The sequence below is a fragment of the Saimiri boliviensis genome, chromosome 1 (assembly GCF_048565385.1).
Source record: "Saimiri boliviensis isolate mSaiBol1 chromosome 1, mSaiBol1.pri, whole genome shotgun sequence".
NCBI classification, from domain to species: Eukaryota; Metazoa; Chordata; class Mammalia; order Primates; family Cebidae; genus Saimiri; species Saimiri boliviensis.
The window spans coordinates 201,256,031-201,280,916 of NC_133449.1; the positions used below are offsets into that span (position 1 = coordinate 201,256,031).

Sequence of the window (24,886 nt, forward strand, 5' to 3'; positions counted from 1 at the left end):
ACAAGCAACCTTAAATATCACAATGGTCACTAACAAAACAATATACTAACTTACATTTTTAGGTTTCAGAAACATTTAATTTTAATAGGAAATCTTTTGATATTGAAATACATTAATGTAGATTAGACATTCTTCATAAACTAAACACATATGTTGTGATAATTATTCTCACTTATTCCCATTAATTTAACAGTTTCAGCATATGACAAAACCACTGCTCAAGTATGGGAAAACCCTAGTTTAGATAGTTATTAATAGATCATAGTACAAAAGGTTCAGTAGTCCCATAGATTTTATTTTAGAAGTGCACAGTTAAACAAATTTAAATAGATTCATTAATGCAATATGTCTCAGAGACTTAATAATGAATTACTACTTGCATCTTTTGGGAGAGAAAATATTCTGCAAAATATACCACAAAAGATGCTGTCACAAAGCTTTCAATCTGTAGGGGTGGGAGGGGAAACATGTTTGTCCACTCTGTATCAGTCATGGCCTTTTCTTAGACACTATCATCACATGGAATCATCACATGGAATAGCTCTAAATTAAAGCTCCCCTCTTTTTGGCCACAATCTCCTATCCCATCAGTTTGCTTTCAACCAGCTGTAACCATTTTTCAATCTCACTGGAACTCTTAAGTCTTGGAGTCTCCTCCTTTCTCCCAATCAATCTTCTTCTCTTTTCTTCTCTCTTTATCTAACTTAGATACCATGCTACATCATTTTCAATGATACTCTTGCCAATACACTAAATTGCCTTGCTATCCTGTCTCTTAGGTGCACTCATATGGCAAAACCCAACCCTGGATGGATCCAACTGTTTACTCTCTTTGAGGTTGTACTCAAGCAATGAAACGCTGTTACGGAGTATCACATGATTACTAACTTCAAATGGGCCCTAAATATCTGGGCAACTCATTTCTTATTCTTCACTGTCATTGTCAACCATTTCAAACTTTTCTTACTTTTCTTATGTCTAAAACAATCTTTTTTCATACTTTCTAGCTTCTTTAGAAAGAATCTACAAAGGTAGGACCTCTTCATCTTGCCTTTTCAAAGCTACAAACCCACTACTTTTCTATCTATTATTATCTCCTTCCCTGTTTTGAAACATGGAGCAGATATCTCCCATCTAAGGATTACCACTCTACTTACCTTTGGATCTCATCACTTCCTGACCTCCCAAGAACCTTACACCTTACAAGAACCTAACAGATCTCTGAGGTATTCTCAACCATCCCTTCTCAAATGGTTCTTTCCCATCAGCCCCATCAGTTTTGAGAGCGAGAGCAAGAGTGAGAATGAGAGTGAGAGTGAGATAGAGAGAGACCCATCAGCTCTTAGAGAGAGAGAGAGCTCTTAGGAAAAAAAATAAAAGGAGGGAAGAGAGTAGGAGATAAAGAAGGAAAGAGCAGAAGAAAGGGAAGGATGAACCTCTCCCTTCACCACATATTCTGTTCAAGCTACTGCTTGCTCTTTATAAACAAAATTCCTTAAAGAGTTACATATGCTCACTGTCTCCATTTTCTCTACTCCCACTCATTCCTCACTCTGCTCTTATTTGGCTGTCACCCCATAACTATACCAAAGCAGATGTTGTTAGAAAACCAACAGACTCCATTTCACCAATCCAGCAGACATATTTCTCACTTTTCTGACTTGACCTCTCAACAGAATTCCACTCTATTGATCATGTATGCCTACATGAAACATTTATTCCCCTAGCACACTAACCTCCAACTTCTCAGACTATACATTCTCAGTTTCCTTAGCAGGCTCACCCTCCTCTATCAGGTCATTAAATAGTAGTGTGATTCTAGGCTCTACTGGTTCCAGATTTCTTCTTTTCTCACTCCGTACTTTCTCACTAAGTAATCTCTTATATGTCCCAAATTCAATTAACACCTGAACCAAGTATACTCACAAATTTAAATCTGCAACTTAAACTTTTTCCATTGAGCTCCAAACTTGTATGTTGAAACATCCATGTGACTTCTAGTTAGATATCACAAAAGACAGATAAAAGTCAACATAATGCTGAATTCATCATTCCCAAACCTGGCCTTTTATCAGTTTCCCATTTCAATGAATGGTACTAATACCTCTGCTATACAAGCCAAATATCTGGAGGCCCAGCACGCACTCACAATATAATCTAAGCTACAAGAGGGCAGTGGGAGAGGGGTTATTGTTTTTTTAACTCAAATTATTAAAATATTAAAATAAATTCTATATATTAATGTTGAAGTTAAGCAAGACAGGAGCTATTAGACCTCATTTAAATAGTAAATACAAGGGAATATATTTACTTGAACTATTGCTTTGTGCTAAGAAACCTCAAATGACACATAAGAAAAAAACTAAATTAATGTACTCAAATTTAACCCAAGTTATTCCAATTACAGGTAATATTTTAAACTCAGACTGATTTTAAGAATCTGTAGTTATCCCTATTTAAATACCAGGAAATTCTCAAAAGCAACAGAAGAATACTATCTTGGGAGTTAAAAGATACTTTCCTTTGCATTTTTCAAAAAGATTAATTTTTCCAATTATTTTATTTTGAAAACTAGTTTGTTGTAGTTATAAATAGCTTAGAGCGTTAATACAGAGAATATTTAACTTCTTAATAAAAACAAGTTCAAGAAAGGCCTAGTAGGTACCTAGAAACAAAAATGTTTTATTTAATCTAGACATTACCAATTACCAAATCTTATAAATACCACCTCCAGAGCTTAATTTTTATCAATATGAATGTAAGTTAGAAATCTCAGGACCAGGTCTTTATTTCTATGTAATGGACTCTAGTCTGCTTGAGTTAATAAAGCACCTATGAGAACTGTTGCACATTGGGAATTTTCAGAAGTTCACTAACCATTACATAAACAGATAATAAGCATAGAAGAATCAATAAGAAATAAACAACATATTAAACCACTGGCCATTGCAGCCATTGTGTAACTCCAAATATCAGACTTATAACCATGAAGACCTCTAATTAAGAGGCATCATCTAAACTACAATTATTCATCTAAAAATTAAGAATGGGTACTCATCAAAAAACTATATCAAAAGTTTAGCAAAATTATTAAAGGTAGAATAATAGCCATTGTTATTTGAAATTGTACTTTTTATATTAAGTAGAATTATTTTCCTTCAATAAAAAGTTTAAAGATTGAGAACTTGAAAATCCCTTTAATTCCTTTGCTCCCAATGAATCCCCAGGGATTTTCAAAATAGCATGAGCCAGGACTGTGAGCCCCAGAAACACTAAGCGATTTGCGAAGGTCAAGTGCTCAAGCAGTCAAAATTTAAATTAAGCTTTAATACAAAATTATTGCTATTAATCATGTTATTTTGCCTGCCTTGAATATTTCTTGCCAGACCCAAACCTCGTATTTCCCAAGGACTCTTTCCCAAACCACTCAAAAAGTAATGCTGTTTAAAGCCTACTCAATAAATATATATTTAGTTGCTCCAATAATATAATAAACAGAGGAATTTCTGGTTTCATAACACAGATGTAATCGCTTGATTCAGAATGTATGTTCTAGGCCTCACTTTGACTGTAACTCAGAGTTGAACCATAAACAACATATCTGTGCTTCTGGTAAAATTTTTTTTTTTTTTTAAGTTGGGGTTTCACCTTATTGGTCAGGCTGGTCTTGAACTCTTGACCTCAGGTGATCTGCCCACCTCAGCCTCCCAAACTGCTGGGATTACAGGCATGAGCCACTGCACCCGGCAATTTTTTTTTTTTTTTTTTTTGAGACAGTTTCTCTCTTGTTACCCAGGCTGGAGTGCAATGGCGTGATCTTGGCTCACCGCAACCTCCGTCTCCTGGGTTCAAGCAATTCTCCTGCCTCAGCCTCCCGAGTAGCTGGGAGTACAGGCGTGCGCCACCATGCCCAGCTAATTTTTGTATTTTTAGTAGAGACGGGGTTTCACCATGTTGACCAGAATGATCTTGATCTCTTGACCTCGTGATCCACCCGTCTCGGCCTCCCAAAGTGCTAGGATTACAGGCATGAGCCACTGCGCCCAGCGAAATTTTTGTGGTTTTTTTTTGAGACAGAGTCTCGTTCTGTCGCCAGGTGCCAGGCTGGAGTGCAGTGGCACGATTTCGGCTCACTGCAACCTCTGCCTCCCAGGTTCAAGCAATTCTCCTGCCTCAGCCTCCCAAGTAGCTGGGACTACAGGCCACGCGCCACCATGCCCAGCTAATCTTTGTATTTTTTAGTAGAGACGGGGTTTCACCGTGTTGGCCAGGATGGTCTTGATCTCTTGACCTTGTGATCCGCCCGCCTCGGCCTCCCAAAGTGCTGCGATTACAGGCATGAGCCACTGCACCCGGCCAAAATGAAAATATTTTATAGTATCTTCCAGTCCCAAAATATTATGACTCACAGAGTACTACTCAAAAACTTATATGAATAAAAGGGGAGAAAGAACCAGCTTCTCTCAAAGTTAAGGCTCTCACCCACTACCAAAGTTTTAATTCTTGAGAATTTTCTTGATAATTAAACAGAGGACAGGTACAAACTCTAGGTGGGTTGGGTAGTGACCCCCATCCTGTTCATAAGATATTTTCACTAAGAACCTATGAATGTAACCTTAGTTGGAAAAGGGAGTTTTGCAGATTTAATTAAGTCAAGGGTCTCAACATGAGATCATCCAGGATTATTCAGGGGGCCCGAAATCAAAGGACCAGTTTCCTCATAAGACGACAAAGAAGAGGAAGAAATACAGAAGAGAAGGTGATGTGAAGATGGAGACAGAGTGATGGAAGGTGACATGAAGAAGGAGACAGATTAGAGTGATGGGTTTACAAATCAAGGAAAGACAAGGATCTTCAGCAGCCACAAGAAACTAGGATAGAGGCATCGAACAATCCTCATTTAGAGCCTCCTGAAAAAATCAACTGTGGCAAAACTTTGATTTTGGACTTGTGGCCTCCAGAAAGGTGAAAGAAGAAATTTCTGTTGTTTTCAGCCACCAAATTGGTGGCAACTTTTTATGGAGGTCCTAGACAACTAATACATAGCTGACAAAGAATCACTGCATATTTACCTTATAATTACCAGCTACTGAAAAATGTCCAAGAAAAGAAAAATCACCCTTACATGCAATATATTAATCAGTAAAATGGATTAAGAATTGCATGATTCACATAAATTCCATGCAATAAAAATGTGCATATATACTTTTTTCCAATTGTTTCTTCTGTAGATAGATGCATTTTTCAATCTTTCATTTCCCATCCAGTTTTTAGAATGTTACTCTAACTAAAGCAACACCTTGCCCCAAAATCTACTGTCAGAAATATAGCTGTAGTCCCAAAGATATTTTTTCTCAGCAGGAGCCCTGAGAATTCCAGGAAACTGTACAGCAACATTTACAGCTCAGCAGTAGCAAGGTCACTGGATGATCTCCCTCTGGCTATTCACCCACCTACAGTGCAGTAGCTGGACACTAGCGAACTTTCAATTTGCTTTCCTACCATCTATTTTCACAGTAATTAGCACATGTGGTTTGAAGTTTCTTATCATATTTTGGGGTCCAATACAGTCTCTGATAATAAGATACAAGCAAAGAAAGGACTTTAAAAAGCAAACACTTCCCAAGACAAAAGTAAGTTGTTGGTCAATATATGTTTATGTAAACTGGGCATTACTAAAATGAACAACATTAAAAATAAGTGTGAAAATTACTGGGCCACGATTTTTATTCTATCACATTTTAAACAAAGCTGTCATATAATAAAATGGTCTTAAATAGAATCATGGGTAGAAGGAACCTTCTGTGTTAAAGATGTTCTAGTTCAGCTTTTTCACTTTATAGTAAATGAGAAAATGAATGTCAGAGGAGGTGAAATGACTTGCCCCAATACACACAGAAGATGACAAAGTATCTCTTTGCTTACTCTCTTTGTACTACACTCGGTTGCCTAGATTATATGCAAAAAGACAACCAAATGCTGGGCATCAGTCATTCATTCAAAACCAACACCAGGATGCCCTCTCTCACCACTCCAATTCAACATAGTATTGAAAATTCTGGCCAGGGCAATCAACCAAGAGAAAGAAATACAGGGTATTCAAACAGGAAAAGAAGAAGTCAATTCTCTCTGTTTGCAGATAATATGATTGCATTTTGAGAAAACCCCATCATCTCAGCCCAAAATCTCCTTAAGCTGATACACAACTTCAGCAAAGTCTCAGGATACAAAATCAATGAGCAAAAATCACAAGCATTCCCATATACCAGTAACAGACAAACAGAGAGTCCAATCATGAGTGAACTCCCATTCACAATTGCTACAAAGAGAATAAAATACCTGGGAATACAACTTACAAGGGATGTGAAGGACCTCTTCAGGGAGAACTATAAACCACTGCTTAAGGAAATAAGACAGGACACAAACAAATGGAAAAACAATCCATGTTCACGGATAGGAAGAATCAATATCATGAAAATGGCCATACTACACAAAGTAATTTAAAGATTCAATGCTATTCCCAGCAAGCTACCATTGACTTTCTTCACAGGATTAGAAAAATCTACTTTAAATTTCACATGAAACCAAAAACCAGCCCATAAAGCCAAGACAATCCTGATCAAACAGAACAAAGCGGAAGCATCATGCTATCTGACTCCAAACTATACCAAAAGGCTACAGTAACCAAAACAACATGGTACTGGTACCAAAACAGATATATAAATCAATGGAACAGAAAAAAGGCCTCAGAAATAATGCCACGCATCAACAACCACCTGATCTTTGACAAACCTGACAAAAACAAGCAATGGAGGGAGGATTCCCTATTTAATAAATGGTGCTGGGAAAACTGGCTAGCCCTATGCAGAAAAAGCTAAAACAGGAGAATCACTTGAACTCAGGAGGTGGAGGCTGCAGTGAACCAAGATGGCACAACCAGCCTGGGTGACAGAGGGAGGCCCTGTTTCAAAAAGAGAAGGAAGGGGAGGAGAAGAGGAGAGAAGTGAGGGAAGGGAGAGGAGGGAAAGTGGGGGAAGGAGGAAGGGGAGAAAAAAGAAGGGGAGGGGGAAGGGGAAGGGAAAGGAGAAGAAAGAATTAATGGGTAGGGTCAGGCATGGAGGCTTATGACTGCAATCCTTATACTTTGGGAGGCCTGAGCAGGAAGACTGCTTGAAGCCAGGAGTTTGAGACTAGCCTGGGCAATGAAACAAGACTCTGTCTCTATAAAACATTATTTTTAAGTTAAAAAATGTTTAAAAAAAAACAAAAGGTACCAATGGGTTAATATCTGCAATTGCTCCACTGCTTAAGAATTATACATAGATTCAAAAAAAAAGCATCCATAAATTCTCTTGAGGATATAAAGGTACAAAAAACAAATAGCTAATTATTAGATATCTTAAAGCTTTAGAAATACATAATTTTTAAAACAATAACTTGCCTTGGAACTAAAAGGCACTAATGAAATGCCTCATTCAGCCATATCTTTAAAAAGATTATCTTCAAAAACCAAATTATATATTTCTGTCTTTTCAAACAGTTCAAAATGTACATAGTTTGACTTTCTCTTGATGAGTCAAGGCTACAAGACTCTGCTTTGTAATTACTTCTATCTGTATTTTGTACTTTGTACAAATAGAAAATACTTCTATCTGTATTTTGTAATTTTCCCCCCAATATTTTAAAGTATTTTTAACGTGGAGATGAGGTCGTATTTTTGCAACATTTTTTAATCAATGGGCTGTCTATTTCTATTACTATTCTGCTCATTCATAGAAAGCCTATCACTAGAGAGTTACTCATTTCTTGATCACTCGACATTTTTAGTGACTTCTGTTAGAACAAAAAGAAAAAATTCACCTCCTTCTTTGTAAACCCATTTCCTTAAAATGATCATGTACCTTATTTCTGTTAACTTAAATACAAACAAAAAGCCAACCAGGCTTTGGGTAAAATAATACAACAGATAATCCATATAACCAAGGGTTTCTGGGATTCTACAAAATAGTATCTTAGATGATGTCTAGATTTTAGCTAGCAACATCTGGTGAAACAGGAACTGACTTACAAGATGTGGCTTCATCTAATAAAGTATTTACACTTTGTTCTGTCACCACTTAAAATGTATTCACAATAACACATTCAGGAATACAGGAATCTATTTTTGTGCTGCTTTAATTTAAAAAAATTTTGGCATAGAGAGGCTTTAAAGCAGCCAATGCTTTTTTACTACCACAAACAAAACAAAAAGTCTGTTTTTGCTAATTACTGCAGGATATATACCTTTATGACATTAGGAATATAGAAATATCTTATCCACTGTGATTGAGGAAAAAGGCTAAAAACCATTTCATACATTTCCTCTTTTCCAGCCCCCTCAGGGTTATTTACAGTCTATACGTAGGGGTAAATTTTCATCATAGTCAATGTTCTTATATCCCTACAGATATAGATATTAATTAAAGTTTATACAAAACATTTTAATCTATAGAAAAATATAATAAGTAAACCATAAAGACTCTAGTGATTATTTGGCTAAAATATCAGATACAGATTAAAGCATTCACCTATCATTATCCTTTTGGTTTATTTTTTATTTTGACCATACTGTCTACTGCTCCTCATTCCCTCTCACACTCTTCTTTAAGACACAGGAGTTGGGGGGGGGGGGTCCCAAAATAACACAAAGAGGCAGCTCTGGAACACAGCTCCCAGCAAGAGAGACGCAGAACGCGAGTAGTCCCCACAATTCCAAATGAGGTACCAGGTTCATTTTGCGGGTCTCGTTGGACAGTGGGTCTAAACTAAATAGGGCAAGTTGAAGCAAGCTGGTGCACTGCCCCACCCAGGAGGTGCACCCAACTGACCAGAGGACCAGGGGATCTCCCACTCTGGGACTTCAGTTTGGATACAGTGCTCCACACAAGCCCTCTGCAACCCACAGAACAGGTGATCTCCACCGGGCTGAAAAGCCTCAGTAAGCTGCCTGAAAAGGGCAGAACAGCAACCTCAGCCAGTGCCGGGGCTGCAGCATAGATCTAGGCGGAAGAAAGCCACCCACCCCTAAGAAAGAAGGGGAACTAAAAACAGGGAAACAGGCCATAGAGCAGGACGGGTCTCCCCCAACAAGGCCTAGCAGGCTAAAAAACTGTCACTTCAGAGTTTCACACCCAGAACATCAGTTAGAGAACGACCAGGAACAAACAAGATCAGCGGGGGGCAATGGCAACCATTGCAATGGCAGCCATTGCAGAAGCCAGCCTAATTCTCCTGAGCCAATATAAGAAGCAGGAAAAATATACAGCAGCTCCACTGAATTTGTAGCAGCCTAGCAGTGCCTCTGTGGGCAGACAATGGAAAGCCCACCTCCCCAAGCAGCTACCTGAGATCAAACTTATATAAATTCAATAAGATGGGAAGAAACCAGCCCAAGAAGGATGAAAACATCAAAAACCAGAATGCCTCTTCCCCACCAGGAGATCACAACTCCTCACCAGCAAGGGAACAAAGCTGAATGGAGAACAAATTTGATGAACTGACAGAAGCAGGCTTCAGAAGGTAGGTAATAACAAATTTCTCTGAGATAAAGGAACATGTTCTAACCCAATGTAAAGAAACTAAAAACCTTGAAAAACGTTTAGATGAAATGCTAACTAGAGTAACCAGAAGAACAAAAATGACTTGATGGAGCTGAAAAACACAGCACAAGAACTTCGTAAAGTATACAAAAGTCTCAATAGCCAAATAGATCAAGCAGAAGAAACAATATCAGAGATTGAAGATCAACTCAATGAAATAAAACGAGAAGGCAAGAAAATAGAAAAAAGAGTGAAAAGAAATGAAAGCCTCTAAGACGTATGGGATTATGTGATAAGACCTAATCTACGCTTGATCTGTGTACTGGAAGATGATGGGGAGAATGAATACAAGCTGTAAAACACTATTCAGGAATATTATCCAGGAGAACTTCCCCAATCTAGCAAGGCAGGCCAACATTCAAATACAGTAAATACACAGAACACCACAAGGACACTCCTCTAGAAGAGAAACCTCAAGGTACATAATCGTCAGATTCACCAGGGTTGAAACAAAGGAAGAAATGCTAAGGGTAGCCAGAGATAGAGGTTGGGTCACCCACAAAGGGAAGCCCATGAGACACAGTGGATCTCTTGGCAGAAACCCTACAAGCCAGAAGACAGTGAAGGCCAATATTCAACATCTTTAAATAAAAGAAATTTCAACACAGAATTTCACATCCAGCCAAACTAAGTTTCAGAAATGAAGGAAAAATAAAATCCTTTACAGACAAACAATTGCTGAGAGATTTTGTCAATACCAGACCTGCCCTACAACAGCTCCTGAAGGAAGCACTAAACACAGAAAGGAAAAATCAGTTCCAGCCACTGCAAAAACAAACCAAATGGTAAAGACCAACAATGTAATGAAGAAATTATGCCAGCCTAGGGCAAAACAACCCACCTGTAAAAAAATGGCAGGATCAAATTCACACATAACAATATTGACATTAAGTGTAAACAGACTAAATGACCCAATCAAAAGACACAGACTGGCAAATTGGACAAAAACAAGAATCGTCAGTGTGCTGTATTCAGGAGACCCATCTCATGTGCAAAGACCCACATAGACTCAAAATAAAGGAATGGAAGAATTTTTACCAAGCAAATGGAGAGCAAAAAAAAGCAGAGGTGGCAATCCTAGTCTCTGATAAAACGGACTTTAAACAAACAAAAATCCAAAGAGACAAAGAAGGGCATTACATAATAGTAAAGGATCAATAAAACAAGAAGAACTAACTATTCTACATATATATGCAAACAATACAGGAGCATCCAGATATATAAAGGAAGTCCTTAATGACCTACAAAGAGACTTAGACTCCTGCACAACAATAACGGGAGACTTTAACACTCCACTGTCAACATTAGACAGATCAACGAGACAGACAATCAACAAGGAAATCCCAGACTTTAATTCAGATCCAGAACAAGTTAATTTAATAGACATTTACAGAACTCTCAACCCCAAATCTGTAGAATATATATTCTTCTCAACACCACATCACACCTACTCTAAAATTGACCACATAATTGGAAGTAAATCACTCTTCAGCAAATGCGAAATAACAGAAATCATAATAAACAGTGTCTCAGAACACAGTGCAATCAAATTAGAACCTAGGATTAAGAAAATCACTCAAAACCACACAATTTCATAGAAACCAAACAACTGGCTCCTGAATGTCAACTGTATAAAAAATGAAATGAAGGCAGACTTAAAGATGTTCTTCGAAACAAACAAGAATGAAGACACAACATACCAGAATCTCTGGGACACATCTAAAGCAGTATCTAGAGGGAAATTCATAGCAATAAATGCCCACATGAGGAGCAAGGAAAGATCTAAAATCGACACCATATCATCAAAATTGAAAGAGCTAGAGGAGAAAGATCAAAGAAACTCAAAAGCTAGCAGAAGACAAGAAATAACTAAGATCAGAGCAGAAGTGAAGGAGACAAAGACACAAAAAAATCCTTCAAAAAAATCAACAAATCCAGGAGTTGGTTTTTTGAAAAGATCAACAAAATAGATAGACCACTAGCCACACTAATAAAAAAGAAAAGAGAGAAGAGTCAAATATATGCCATAAAAAACGATAAAGGGGATATCACCACAGATTCCACAGAAATATAAACTACCATTAGAGATTACTACAAACAACTCTATACACACAAACCAATAAATAAGGAAGAAATAAATAAATTCCTGGACAGTTACACTCTCCCAAGACTAAACCAGGAAGAACTTGAAACCCTGAATAGACCAATAACAAGGGCTGAAGTCAAGGCAGCAATTGACAGCCTACCAACCAAAAAAGGTCCAGGTCCAGAAGAATTTACAGCTGAACTCTACCAGATGTATAAAGAGCAGCTGGTACCACTCCTTCTGAGACTCTTCCAAACAATACAAACCAAGGGAATCCTCCACAACCCATTTTATGAGACCAACATCATCCTGATAACAAAACCCAGCAGAGACTCAAATAAAAAAAGAAAACTTCAAGCCAATATCCATGATGAACATAGAGGCAAAAATCTTCAATAAAATACCAGCAAACTGACTGCAACAGCACATCACAAAGCTTATCCATCACAATCAAGTAGGCTTCATCCTGGGGATGCAAAGCTGGTTCAACATAAGCAAGTCTATAAATGTAATCCATCACATAAACAGAACCAAAGACAAAAACCACATGATTATCTCAATAGATGAAGAGAAGGCCTTTGACAAAAAATCAACATCCCTTTATGCTAAAAACTCTCAATGAACTAGGTATTGACTGAACATATATCAAAACAATGAAAGCTATTTATGACAAACCCACAGCCAATATCATACTGAAAGGGCAAAAATTGGAAGCATTCCTTTTGAAATCTGGCACTAGACGAGGATGCCCTCTCTCACCACTCCTATTCAATATAGTATTGGAAGTTGTAGCCACAGCAATCAGGCAAGAAAAAGAAACAAAGGGTATTCAATTAGGAAACAAGGAAGTCAGATTGTCTCCATTTGCAGATGACATGATTGTATATTTATAAGACCCCATTGTCTCAGCCCAAAAGCTCCTGAAACTGATAAGCAACTTCAGCAAAGTCTCAGGATACAAAATCAATGTGCAGAAATCACAAGCATTCCTAAACACAAATAACAGATTAACAGAGAGCCAAGTCATGAGCAAACTCCTATTCACGATTGCTACAAAGAGAATAAAATACCTAGGAATACATCTAACAAAGGATGTAAAGGACCTCTTCAAGGAGAACTACAAACCACTGCTCAACAAAATGACAGGACACAAACAGATGGAGAAACATTCCATGCTCATGGTTAGGAAGAATCAATATTGTGAAAATAGTCATATTGCCCAAAGTAATTTATAGATTTAATGCGATCCCCATCAAGCTACCAATGACCCTCTTCACAGAACTGGAAAAAAACACCTTAAACTTCATATGGAGCCAAAAAAGAGCCCACATAGCCAAGACACTCCTAAGCAAAAGAACAAAGCTGGAGGCATCACATTACCTGACTTCAAACTATACTACAAGACTACAGTAATCAAAACAGCACGGTACTAGTACCAAAACAGAGATATAGACCAATGGAACAGAACAGAGGCTTCGGAGGCAACGCCACACATCTGCAACCATCTGATCCTTGACAAATCTGACAAAAACAAGCAATGGGGAAAGGATTCCCTGTTTAACAAATGGTGTTGGGAAAACTGGCTAGTCATGTGCAGAAAGCAGAACCGGACCTCTTCCTGACATCTTACACTAAAATTAATTCCAGATGGATTAAAGACTTAAATGTAAGACCTAACACTATAAAAACCCTAGAAGAAAACCTAGGCAGAACCATTCAGGATATAGGCGTAGGCAAGGACTTCACGACTAAAACACTAAAAGCATTGGCAACAAAAGCCAAAATCCACAAATGTGATCTAATTAAACTCCAGAGCTTCTGTATAGCAAAAGAAACAATCATTAGAGTTAGCTGGCAACCAACTAACTAGAATGGGAAAAAATTTTTGCAATCTACCTATCTGACAAAGGGCTTATGTCCAAAATCTACAAAGAACTAAAACAGATCTACAAGAATAAAACAAACAACCCCATCAAAAAGTGAGTGAAGGATATGAACAAACACTTTTCAAAAGAAGACATTTATGCAGCCAACAAACATATGAAGAAACCTCATCATCACTGGTTATTAGAGAAATACAAATCAAGACCACATTGAGATATCATCTCATGCCAGTTAGAATGGTGATCATTAAAAAATCTAGAGACAACAGATGCTGGAAAGGATATGGAAAAATAGGAACACTTTTACACTGTTGGTGGGAGTGTAAATTAGTGCAACCATCGTGGAAGACAGTGAAGCAATTCCTCAAGGACCCAGAAATAGAAATACCTTTTGACCCAGCAATCCCATTATTGAGTATATACCCAAAGAATTATAAATTGTTGTTATAAAGACACATGCACACGTATGTTCAATGTGGCACTGTTTACAATAGCAAAGACTTGGAACCAACCCTAATGTCCATTGATGATAGACTGGATAAAGAAAACGTGGCACATATACACCATGGAGTACTACACAGCCATAAAAAATGATGAGTTCGTGTCCTTCATAGGGACAATGGATAAATCTGTAAACCATCATTCTCAGTAAACTGGCACAAGTACAGAAAACCAAACACCACATTTTCTCATTCATAGGCGGGTGTTGAACAATGAGAACACATGGACACAGGGAGGGGAGCATCAGACACTCCTGTCAGCTGGAGGGGGAAGGGTTAGGGGAGGGACAGCAGGGAGTAGGGAGAAATACCAGATATAGGTGATGGGGGATGAGGGTAGTAAACCACCTTGCCATTTATGTACCTATGCAACAATCCTGCACGATCTGCACATGTATCCCAGAACTTAAAGTACAATTAAAAAAAAAAGATCAAAACCGTTTATATCTATATAAGCTTTAGATATATATATGTATATGTACACATATTAAACAGTTTATATACATATATAAGTATGTATGCATATGCTTTCAAGAGAGATGCTATATAAAAATTATACCGTTCATAGCTAGAATAAATCTTTGGCTAGACATTAATTAGAAACTGTGCATCCAAAGCAATACCTAAAATTAAACAATCAAAAAGGGCAATGTGGAATACAATTACCTATTTTCTCTGAATATATCTAACAGCCATTAAAATCAATTCCTTACAATATTTGTTTTATTTCTATAAAAAGCTGAGTCCTATAATACATTTCAAGAACTCAAGAGTTTATTTGCATACATACTGTTATCACATCACTAAACACTTAAATATATACATAACTTTAAAATATTTTGTAACATGATTGTCAATCAGCAGCAGTAAAAACTTCCTAAGAATTCAATCAGAAAGTAGGGAGCTGGCAGGAGGTAAAGTACCAAGCCTTCAAAATACAGATATTTACAAAAGCAAGATGTGATGGCCAGATTTTAAAATCCACCATAATTGATGTACTAGAATTTTTCTACCTTCATATACTTACTGCCACAAGAAGCCCTGTGTTTGGGAGCAAACAACTTCTAAAACAGGAACAAACAAACTACAATGATGAAAATAGTAGTACTATTTAAATAGTAGTACTATTTTCAGTCATATTATCTATTTTCACCAAAATTTTACTTACTCTTTCAGTTAGCGTTGCTTTCAGCTACCGTGGCAGAAATATGTCTAAAATTACCCTACATAAATAAGGTTTTATGTCTCTCATGAAATGAAATTTGTAAAGTATACAGAGTTGGTACCAGTTACTCAATAGGAACAATAACACAAGAGCCTTCTTCTGTCTGTCTTAGACAAAATATCTTGACCTCAATTTTCTCATCAACCACCATCCCTCAATCAACACTATTTTAGATCAATAAATGTAGAAACTAAAGTTTTGGATGGGTCTTCCACATGACTGCTAAAGTCATCCCAAATTGCCTAAAGGTAGAAAAGGAGACTAAAGCAGAGAGCACATGCATTGCTGAATAAAGAGGAATGAACGGAAGTTCCAAAGATTTCGACAATGAGAAGGGATAGAATGCAGTACAACCAAGCTCCACAGCCTTAAAAACACAAAGACTTTCACATGAGGGTAAAGGAATAATAAAACCCACATTAAGAGCCACTTTTCAACATTGAATTGCATGGTATATGGGAGAATGAGCAACCTTCTGTTCAAAAGAAGTTTGCTTACCAGAATGAGCTTTCAAAGGCCAAATTTTAAAATTCTTAGAAGATGGAAAATTGTATTATAAAAGGTGAGGGAAGTGAAAGCCCAATAAAGAATGGATCTACCATTTATAATACAGTATCAATATGACACACTACTTGGAGGGAACAGATGGCCCAGAAAAGCAACATGAGGGGCAATGACTTACCAGAAAACTAGGTCTAGACTAGTCCCATCTCCAGAGGAATGTCAGTTTCTGTTAAAAGGACAACTTCTGCCTAAAATACACTCTTGTGAGTCAGTATGTACCTTATGGTGGTAAGAATTCACTGAAAAAATAATAAAAGAATACCAGAAAATAAAAACAAAAGATGTCAGAACATCTCTATAAAACACAGAGGCTAAAGAGTAACTCCATGAGAATACAAAGGGTTTCTATGATCAGTTCAGGTGTGGAATCGCCACATAAGCTAGTATGTGTGACTGAATATGTATGTCTCCAAATGACTGTAGTAACATCTGGCTAAGTAGACTGACAATAAGAAGTATTTAAAAGTCTATTTTTAGGTTTATCAGGAAGTCTCATTATACTTAGGTCAGCATTAGCTAATAACCAAAGATAAAGCATCAAGGCTATGGGTAGAAGTTCATAATTATGAGAGTTCAATTAAGTATATACTTGTTGAATTAAAAAAAATTTCAAGAGTCAGTGTGCAATATATACTTGTTGAATTGTTTTAAAATTTCAAGAGTCAATGTGCATCCCTATATGTAATGTATGGTGGCTGACAGCCATCAAAGCAAAAACTCTGATTCCATTTACTCTAAATAAAATTTACATAAATAATAAAAATAATAAAATTGTAACCTTTTCTACTTTGAACATGTCATAGAAATATAAAAGAAAAAGTTAATAAAATTTAAAAGGATTAAGAATAATTTCAAAAATAAATAAAAAGTACACAATTGATTTGAAAAGACAATGATGGTAGATATAAAAGAATAAAAATAAACAGAAAAATATTAAAGAAGGATCATAAATATATATATATCAGAGATTGAAGAGTAAAAAGAAAGTAAGATTGGAACCAACCCAAATGCCCATCAATGATAGACTGGATAAAGAAAATGTGGCACATATATACCATGGAATACTATGCAGCCATTAAAAAGGATGAGTTCATGTCCTTTGCAGGGACATGGATAAAACTGGAAACCATCATTCTCAGCAAACTGACACAAGAACAGAAAACCAAACACCACATGTTCTCACTCATAAGTTGGTGTTGAACAATGAGAAACCCCAGACACAGGGAAGGGAACATCACACATTGGACCTGGGGGGTGCGGGACTAGGGGAGGAATAGCAGGGGGTGGGGAAATTGGGGAAGGATAGCATTAGCAGAAATACCTAATGTCAATGACAGGGTGATGGATGCAGCAAACCAGCACCATGACCTGTGTATACCTATGTAACAAACCTGCACAATCTGCACATGTACCCTACAACTTAAAGTATAATAAATAAAAATTTTTTAAGTGAGACTTCTTTTAAAATTAAAAAAAAAAATTACGTTGTACAAGCCACTAGCTAGCTCTGTGAGTCATTAATTATCTCAGGTTTCAGAGACATTATTATGTATAAAATCATAAATTGGACAAGATGATCCCAATGGATTCAGTATCTTCTAATATTTTTAAAAATCTATAAGCCAGATAACACAAAACTTATGCACACAAGTAATGGTCCTTATACTTACAAACAGTATTTATCCAATAATATAGAATGCATATTTAGAATACCATAACCCAAATACTGGATGTGGTAACATTAAAACAAAAATTGTTTATGTATTTCAACTCTCTTCAAAATAAAGAAAATATATAATGGTGTTTACAATTCTTATTTGAAGGCCACAATTAGCTTTTCCTAATACAGTGAATCTGGAAAAAGAAAGCCTAAAAAAGAGAGGCATTAAATAAGGGACTCAGAGAATGCAGACAATTAAGTTTTAATTGCAAAATGACACATAAATACAACTCTTTACCAACACAACAGATTTAAAATAGAGCTATATTCCTATTAGTAAGAGAAATTATATTGTATACATTAAAAGATTAAGGAATTAGTGTATTCCAAGTTACTAAATTAAACCATAAACACTGATTATAAAATTAGCATTGAACATATCATAATGAAAATCTTTACCATTGTTACCAACTATTAAATACCTATGTTCAAGAAAAATATTATTATTTTCCTTGCCTGACAGATATTGAAAATAAGAAGGTTAAATGGACCTCACCAGCCAGAACAGAAACTGAAATTTGAAAAATAGAAATCTTAATACCATCTTTGTTGAATATTTGAAGAGAAACATGGCTCAGTTTAAAATCTGAGCCATGTTTCTCCTCAAATACTCAATAAAACTACACTCTCTTTTACCTTCCATGTACTGAAATACTAGAAAAGGCATATATTTCTCAAATCTGAGAGGTGAATAAAGGAAACAAATGAAATAAAATACAAAAGGAAAAGAAGTCACTTTCATTTTTTAATGACTTTGGCTCAGCATCTGAGTGATAGCATTGTTCAAAAGAATTTTGTTTACCACCAGATTCAGAAGTTAAGAGAAATTATCCTTCCCATTGACGAAGCCACAAAAAATAAAACCTACTGGCCTCTTAGATAATGTCTAGGCCCTGGCTAAAGTAGGCTTGAGACAGAACTTGTCCTTACCTGATCTCTGTGGACTTCTGATGTGGAAGGCTCAGAGCTGAACATTAAAGAGCATGTTTTACAGTACTGGGAGCCAAAACCAGGCTCCAGCTGACCCTTACAATGAGGACATCTCATTTTCTGCTCCATCTTAAAACTCAGCTAAGAGATAGTGAAGTGGGCCCTAGGAAGTCAATTTGCCAACAAACCTTCCTGTCTGTGGCAAAAGTAAGATAGAAGAGAGGTGCAGATCTAGAGCTCCTATTTCATACTATCTCCCCCTGTTGGCACGGAAGTATACTAGTCAGCTCTGGCTTAAAGGAACAGATACACGCAACAAATGTTGGGTTTTTAAGCAACGAAGAGAAAATCATTGTACATTAATTGAAGATACACTAACTAAGAAATAAATCTCTGTTCTGTTTTTTTTTTTTTTTTTTTTTTTTTTTTGAGATAGAGTTTCATTCTTGTCATCCAGGCTGGAGTGCAATGGCACAATGTCGGCTCACTGCAACCTTCACCTCCTGGGTTCAAGTGATTCTCTTGCCCCAGCCTCCTGAGTAGCTGGGATTTCAGGCACCTACTACCACACCAGGCTAATTCTTTTTTGTATTTTTAGTAGAGACGGGGTTTCATCATGTTGGCCAGGCTAGACTCAAACTCCTGATCTCAGGTGATCTGCCTACCTCGGCCTACCAAAGCACTGGGATTACAAGCATGAGCCACCACACGTGGCCTTTTTAATTAGATAAATAAAACACCTGATTTTATTCCTAAGCAACATATAGAGGTCTTCTTATTTTAGGTTTTGGATCTCAAGGTCTCCGAGAATAGACCAAACTTTCAAGCACATCTTGAAGCAAAACCTTAGCTGTACTTCAAAGCTTTTCTTAATCCAATGTGTTTTAATTTTTTTATTTTGTATTTAGGTATAACTCTCCAATACTTTATAATTTTTCTGTTCAAAGGTAAAGAATATAAATTATGTGCAAATGATCTCTAAGGTTTCAACAGAAATAACAATTTTAAATTTTCTTGCCACAAGAATGTACTGTACTTACGTGGAGTACAATGTAACAATGTAACACACAATGAAGTGGCAGGGCTAGAGAAGTAGAGTGGGATACTCAAAACCATAAATGTTTAATTGGAAAGTAAGACTCCACTTTTGATAACCTGTTCTATAATAATTTTTTAATTACTTTATAAATCCCTGCTCTGTTCATTCATTTTTTTAAACGAAGGTACTATGCAACTACTAGATGACAGACAGGTATCATATTCAGGTATTTTATAGAACATTCTTTCTAATGAACCAAAGTTCAAGAAACTTCACGAAAGCAAGTAAGAAAAACAGAAAAGGCCAAGAGAGTCAAAAGTCTTACTCAGTAAAACTTTCCTGGGTCACAATTCTAACATACACATCTCCTTCTTTAAACCTTTGACTCCCTTTATAATTAGATGCACTCAAATTTTTTTTTTAATTTTCTTGCCTTTTTGCATAATTTCCTCTGTTTTTCTTTTTTGTGTATTCACTTTTTAAATTTTGTTGTCCACAAAAACCATTCTTTATATGATGTCTATCAAAATAAATCTCATTTTGTACACTGACAATAATTTCATAAAATTTTACATTTAATAAACAATGATAGACAACATAGGGTAAAGAATTTCTTATGAGCAGGTATTGTTCTCTGGATTATCTCATTTAATTCCCCACATTAACCCTATGAGGTAGTTGCTACTACAAGCCCTGGTTTACAGATTAAAAAAAACTGAGGTATAGAAATGTTAACTAACTTGCCCAAGATTATACAGCCAAAAAATGGCTGATGCCACATATTCAAATCCAAGCAACTTTGCTCCAGAATCTATGCAATTAACTATTATACTATGTTTCCTAGGTTAGGTCCCTGCTCCATTTCACCAAAGGTATTATTTTGCCAAAAAAGAGTCTCAAAAGATACATTAACAATTTATTAATTTTGTTTTTCTACTTAAGTGTTGATCTATTCAGTAAATAATGCTTACTGTTCCTCAATATTTTTTACCAGCACTTATTTTTCCCTAGCTAACTGTAAACATAATTTGTATTTTATACCAGAATAGGTTTATATTTACACTAAAATAAAATTATATTTTCCTATATTTTATTCCCTGATTCGTTTCATTTTTTATTTTTTAAACATACGTTGATCATTCAGGCTCATAAAATCATAAAACATTAAATCTGGAAGCAATTTTCAACATTAAATGAGACAAAATCGAATCTTACAAGAATACAAAATCTTAAGACGCTGGATTTGTTGCTTGGCTTAGCCCAGAGAGAAGCTAATTTTGGTGTTCCTCTGTTCATCATCTATACTCACTGGTTTTGCTCTTCACAAATAGAAAAATTTAATGTCATCCGGATACCTCACTAGGAAGATCCTCCTCTTTCAGATCATTTACAAAGACAATAATCACAACAGATAGTGTATTAATTCCCTACGGCTACTGTAACACAGTACCAGAAATCGGGTGACTTAAAACAACAGAAACTTATTCTCCTACAGTTCTGGAGGCCAGAAGTCTGAAATCAAGGTGTTAGTAAAGCCATGCTCCCTCCAAAACTTCTAGGGGATAACCCTTCCTTACCTCCTATAGCTTCTGGTAGCCCCAGGCATTCCTTTGCTTGTGATAGCATAATTGCAATATCTGCCTCTGTCTTCACAGAGCTGTCTTCCCCTGTGTATCAGTCTCTCTTCTCTTCTTATAATGGCACCAGTCACACTGGATGAGAGCCCACTCTAACAACTTTACATTAACTAGTTTACAACTACAGACCCTATTTCCAAATTAGGTCATATTCACAGGTATTAAGTTTTACAACTTAAAGGTATCTTTTGGGAGCACATAATTCAAACCACAAAAGATGCGATAATCAATTGCTGAGTCATCTTGATCTTTATACTCTTCTAGTCAAATAAACATCTATTCCTACCCTTTGATTTCTAATTTTAAACCTGTTCTTGGGCCATGCTAAAAGCATATTTTCCATTCCAGCAGTGATTTAACATTTAGTAACCTTTGGTTAAAAAAAATTGTCAATGTCTTTTCTAAAACATAAGTATCTTATTTTATATACTCTAATACCTTCATATCAAAAGACTCTAAGAACAATTGGTCAGATATGACTTCTTTCACTGAAATGTTCCCTATACCCTAGGAGATTATTTTACATAAATATTTGATAACTCTATTTGTTGTTATAAGTTCTAAGAGCTTGTCTAATATTCAGAAAATATTTATTTAGCCTCCTTTACATAGCAAGCACTATACAAGGCAGAGGAAATAGCAGTAAACATAATGAAAGTGCCTACCTTCTTAGAGCGACAGTTTGAGGAGCAGGCAGGGATTACAGTAGAAGATAGATAATAAAAACATACATACATACATACCATAATCAAATGAGTTCATATATACTGAAGTACATATATTAATACTTAATGCATGGAAACATTTAGAACTAACTTACCACAGAGTAAATTCTAACCAACAAAATAGTAGTAATTGTAGTAATAGTAGAAATGGTAAAGATACTAAAGTAAATGCTTTGCAACAAAAGGGAAAATGGAATAAGATAAATAACTATGGCAAGGGGTGAGGGGTCAGACAGGGCCTATTACAACTGAAGTAGTCAGAGATCTCTCAAGGAAGTGTAATTTGACCTGAAATTATCAAAAGAAAGCAGTTAGTCATATGAAGATCTAGTGAATAAGTATTAAAAAGAGATAAAACAGAAAGTCCCAGAGACAAAAAGAAACTTGGTATACTCAAAGGCCGATAAGACCACAATGGCTGGAGTGCGATGCATGAGGAGTGGTAGGAAGTAACAAGGGAAAGCAGACAGGGATGAGATCATATAATTTAGTCCATGGTGAGGATTAGAATTTTATTCTAGTTAGATAGGAATACCAACGGAGGGTCATAAGCAGGAGAAATGTAAAATCACATTTACACATTAAAATAACTCTAATTATTATACAGAAAATAAAAACTACAAAGGGCAAGAGAACGAACAGGTAAACTCGCTGAAGTAGTTCAGACCTTAATTTATGGAAAATTAACTAGGATGATCACAATGGATATGTTATTAAGAGATCAGATTTGGGATGTATTTTGGAGGTAATACCAAGACAACTTGCTAATAGGATGTGGAAAAAAGTGAACAAAAGGGTGATACCCAAGATTCTGACTTAAGCAATTGACTGAAGATACCCTTTACTAAGAAGTAGAAAACTGTGTGAATGGCAGATTTGAGGATTTTTGACAAGTTAAATTTATCAGTCTAATTACTTTATTGTATGAAGTGATCAAATTGGAAGATAATCTTTATAAATTAAGTTCACATTAAAAATGTCTTATTCATGCAAATGAACCATCACACCTTATGTATGGCACCAGATACAGCAAATAATGTAAAATAATTATACAAAAGCACTTTCCACATATTCAAAAACTATGTTGCAGGGTGATAAGTATTAGTAGATAGGATTTAAAAAGAAGGCCTTCAAATAAAATTTTAAAACCATATGCATTTACTTAATTTTATTTTTAAAACATAAGGTGATAAAATACCTAGATTTCAGATTTGGTTTTTCTGACACTGAGCTCCACCTGCTGGTTATTTCTTACCTTTAGGTATTACATAACTTAAAATAATTAAAATAGTTATGGGGAATGTAGTCTCCAAAACGAAAATACCGAAAAACTATATTTAGGAGACATGAAAAAAATATTTTCTTTCTTTATAGCTACCATTTATTGAACTTAGCTATATACCAGGCACTGTATTAAACATTTTTCCAAACATCACTTTATTTAACTTTCAAGACAATTTTATGAGGTTTCTATGATTTGCCACTTCTAACGACTAAGGAATCATCTCAGAGACGTTATGTGATTTTTGCCTATGGTCACACATTAATAGCACAAAGCATCTGAACGAAGGTCCCTTTGACTACACATCTGTTGCCTTAGTAACCATGCCACACTCATTGTATAAAATAGAAACTTCATTGTCAGGAAGATTTTTTTTGTGTTTGAATCTGCCACACTGATTCTGATAAAGTTCCTTAATCTCTTCAAGCTTCAGTGTTCTTGTCTGAAAGGTTGGAATAATTCCTTTGCAGGACTGTTTGCCAGTAGTAAACAAAGTATGTTATATATCTAGCATACTGTTTACCATACAGTAAACAGTAATGAAGGATTAGTTCTTTTCTTTTAGTAATTTTTGTTAAATGACATTGAAATGACTTAAGATGTGAGGCTTTATTGACAAATGTCAATGAATCAAATTAAGTATCTCTCAAAGAATCTTTTGGAAAATTTAAAATTTTCAATTTTAATAGCTACTAAATAAATTTATTTAGAAAAATCCTCCCTCCAAAGCAGATAATGTTTCATACAACAGCTATATTTTCCACACTCTTTACTCAGCTCTAAAAGCTATAGAAGTGTTGATCATTGATAAAGCTATCAAAAAAAATCTACAAAGTTAAATCAAGAATAACCAAGTAGAATTACAAGATCCAATTCTGATTAAAAAAAAAATGAGTAGACATAAAAAGTTATCAATAAGTAAAATGTAACATGAAAATTATAAGCAAAAGTTGAAGTTTAACAATGAAAATTGCCCTTCAATCATCAGTAATATTTTTAAATCCTAACAAGGGAAACAATTTGAATAATTTGTGGGAGTCATAATTTCATAAATATAAACATTTTTAACACTGAAATTATCTAATAATTGTTTAAAAATACAGCTTCAAAATTTTTAAACTGAGCTAATGAATTAACTAATTAATCCTACTAATTTTACAGATCCATCCTCAAACAAGTATAGAATATAGGCAGTAGAGAATTCCCCTCAAAATACAACTGAGAACTCCCCACAGAATACAATTATCCATTGCATATATAAACTTTAGCTGAGAAAAGTGACACTATTAAAGAATTGTTAAAAACACACACAATCTACCCCCATTATTCTAAATCTACATTATATTCTTGGATAAAATCAATTTAGAGACAGCTGCATTCTTAGGCCCACATAGAACTGATTTTGATGTCATGGCCTCCACCTTCACTGATGGATTCTAGATTCTGCAAGAGATGTCCTTATGAATCTCCTTCTTGCATTAGTTAGCGATACTGTCAAGAGCACTGCCACTACAAAAGTCACAGTTAAAGCCTCCAATAAGAAATTCTATTAGGGCTAAATACAATGAAAAGCTTTGCTTCCCCTGCAATGTGACATGCTTTCTTTTATTTAAGAGTGTTAGGCCAGGCGCGGTGGCTCAAGCCTGTAATCCCAGCA

At 35.7% G+C, this 24,886-nt stretch overlaps 1 protein-coding gene across 9 annotated transcripts in view; it reads right to left on the minus strand.

Annotated features, from left to right (window-relative positions):
* The window catches only part of FER (FER tyrosine kinase), a 505,234-nt gene that overhangs the window by 278,118 nt on the left and 202,230 nt on the right, over positions 1 to 24,886 (minus strand). Inside the window, exon 1 of one of the 9 annotated variants that reach the window (XM_074382869.1) lies at positions 18,547 to 24,099. The exons of the other annotated variants lie outside the window; for them this stretch is intronic. Coding sequence (XP_074238970.1) covers positions 18,547 to 18,675 — 129 coding nt within the window. The 5' untranslated portion in view covers positions 18,676 to 24,099. Of the gene's footprint in view, positions 1 to 18,546; positions 24,100 to 24,886 lie in introns of those variants that run through there. 9 annotated transcript variants of the gene reach the window in all.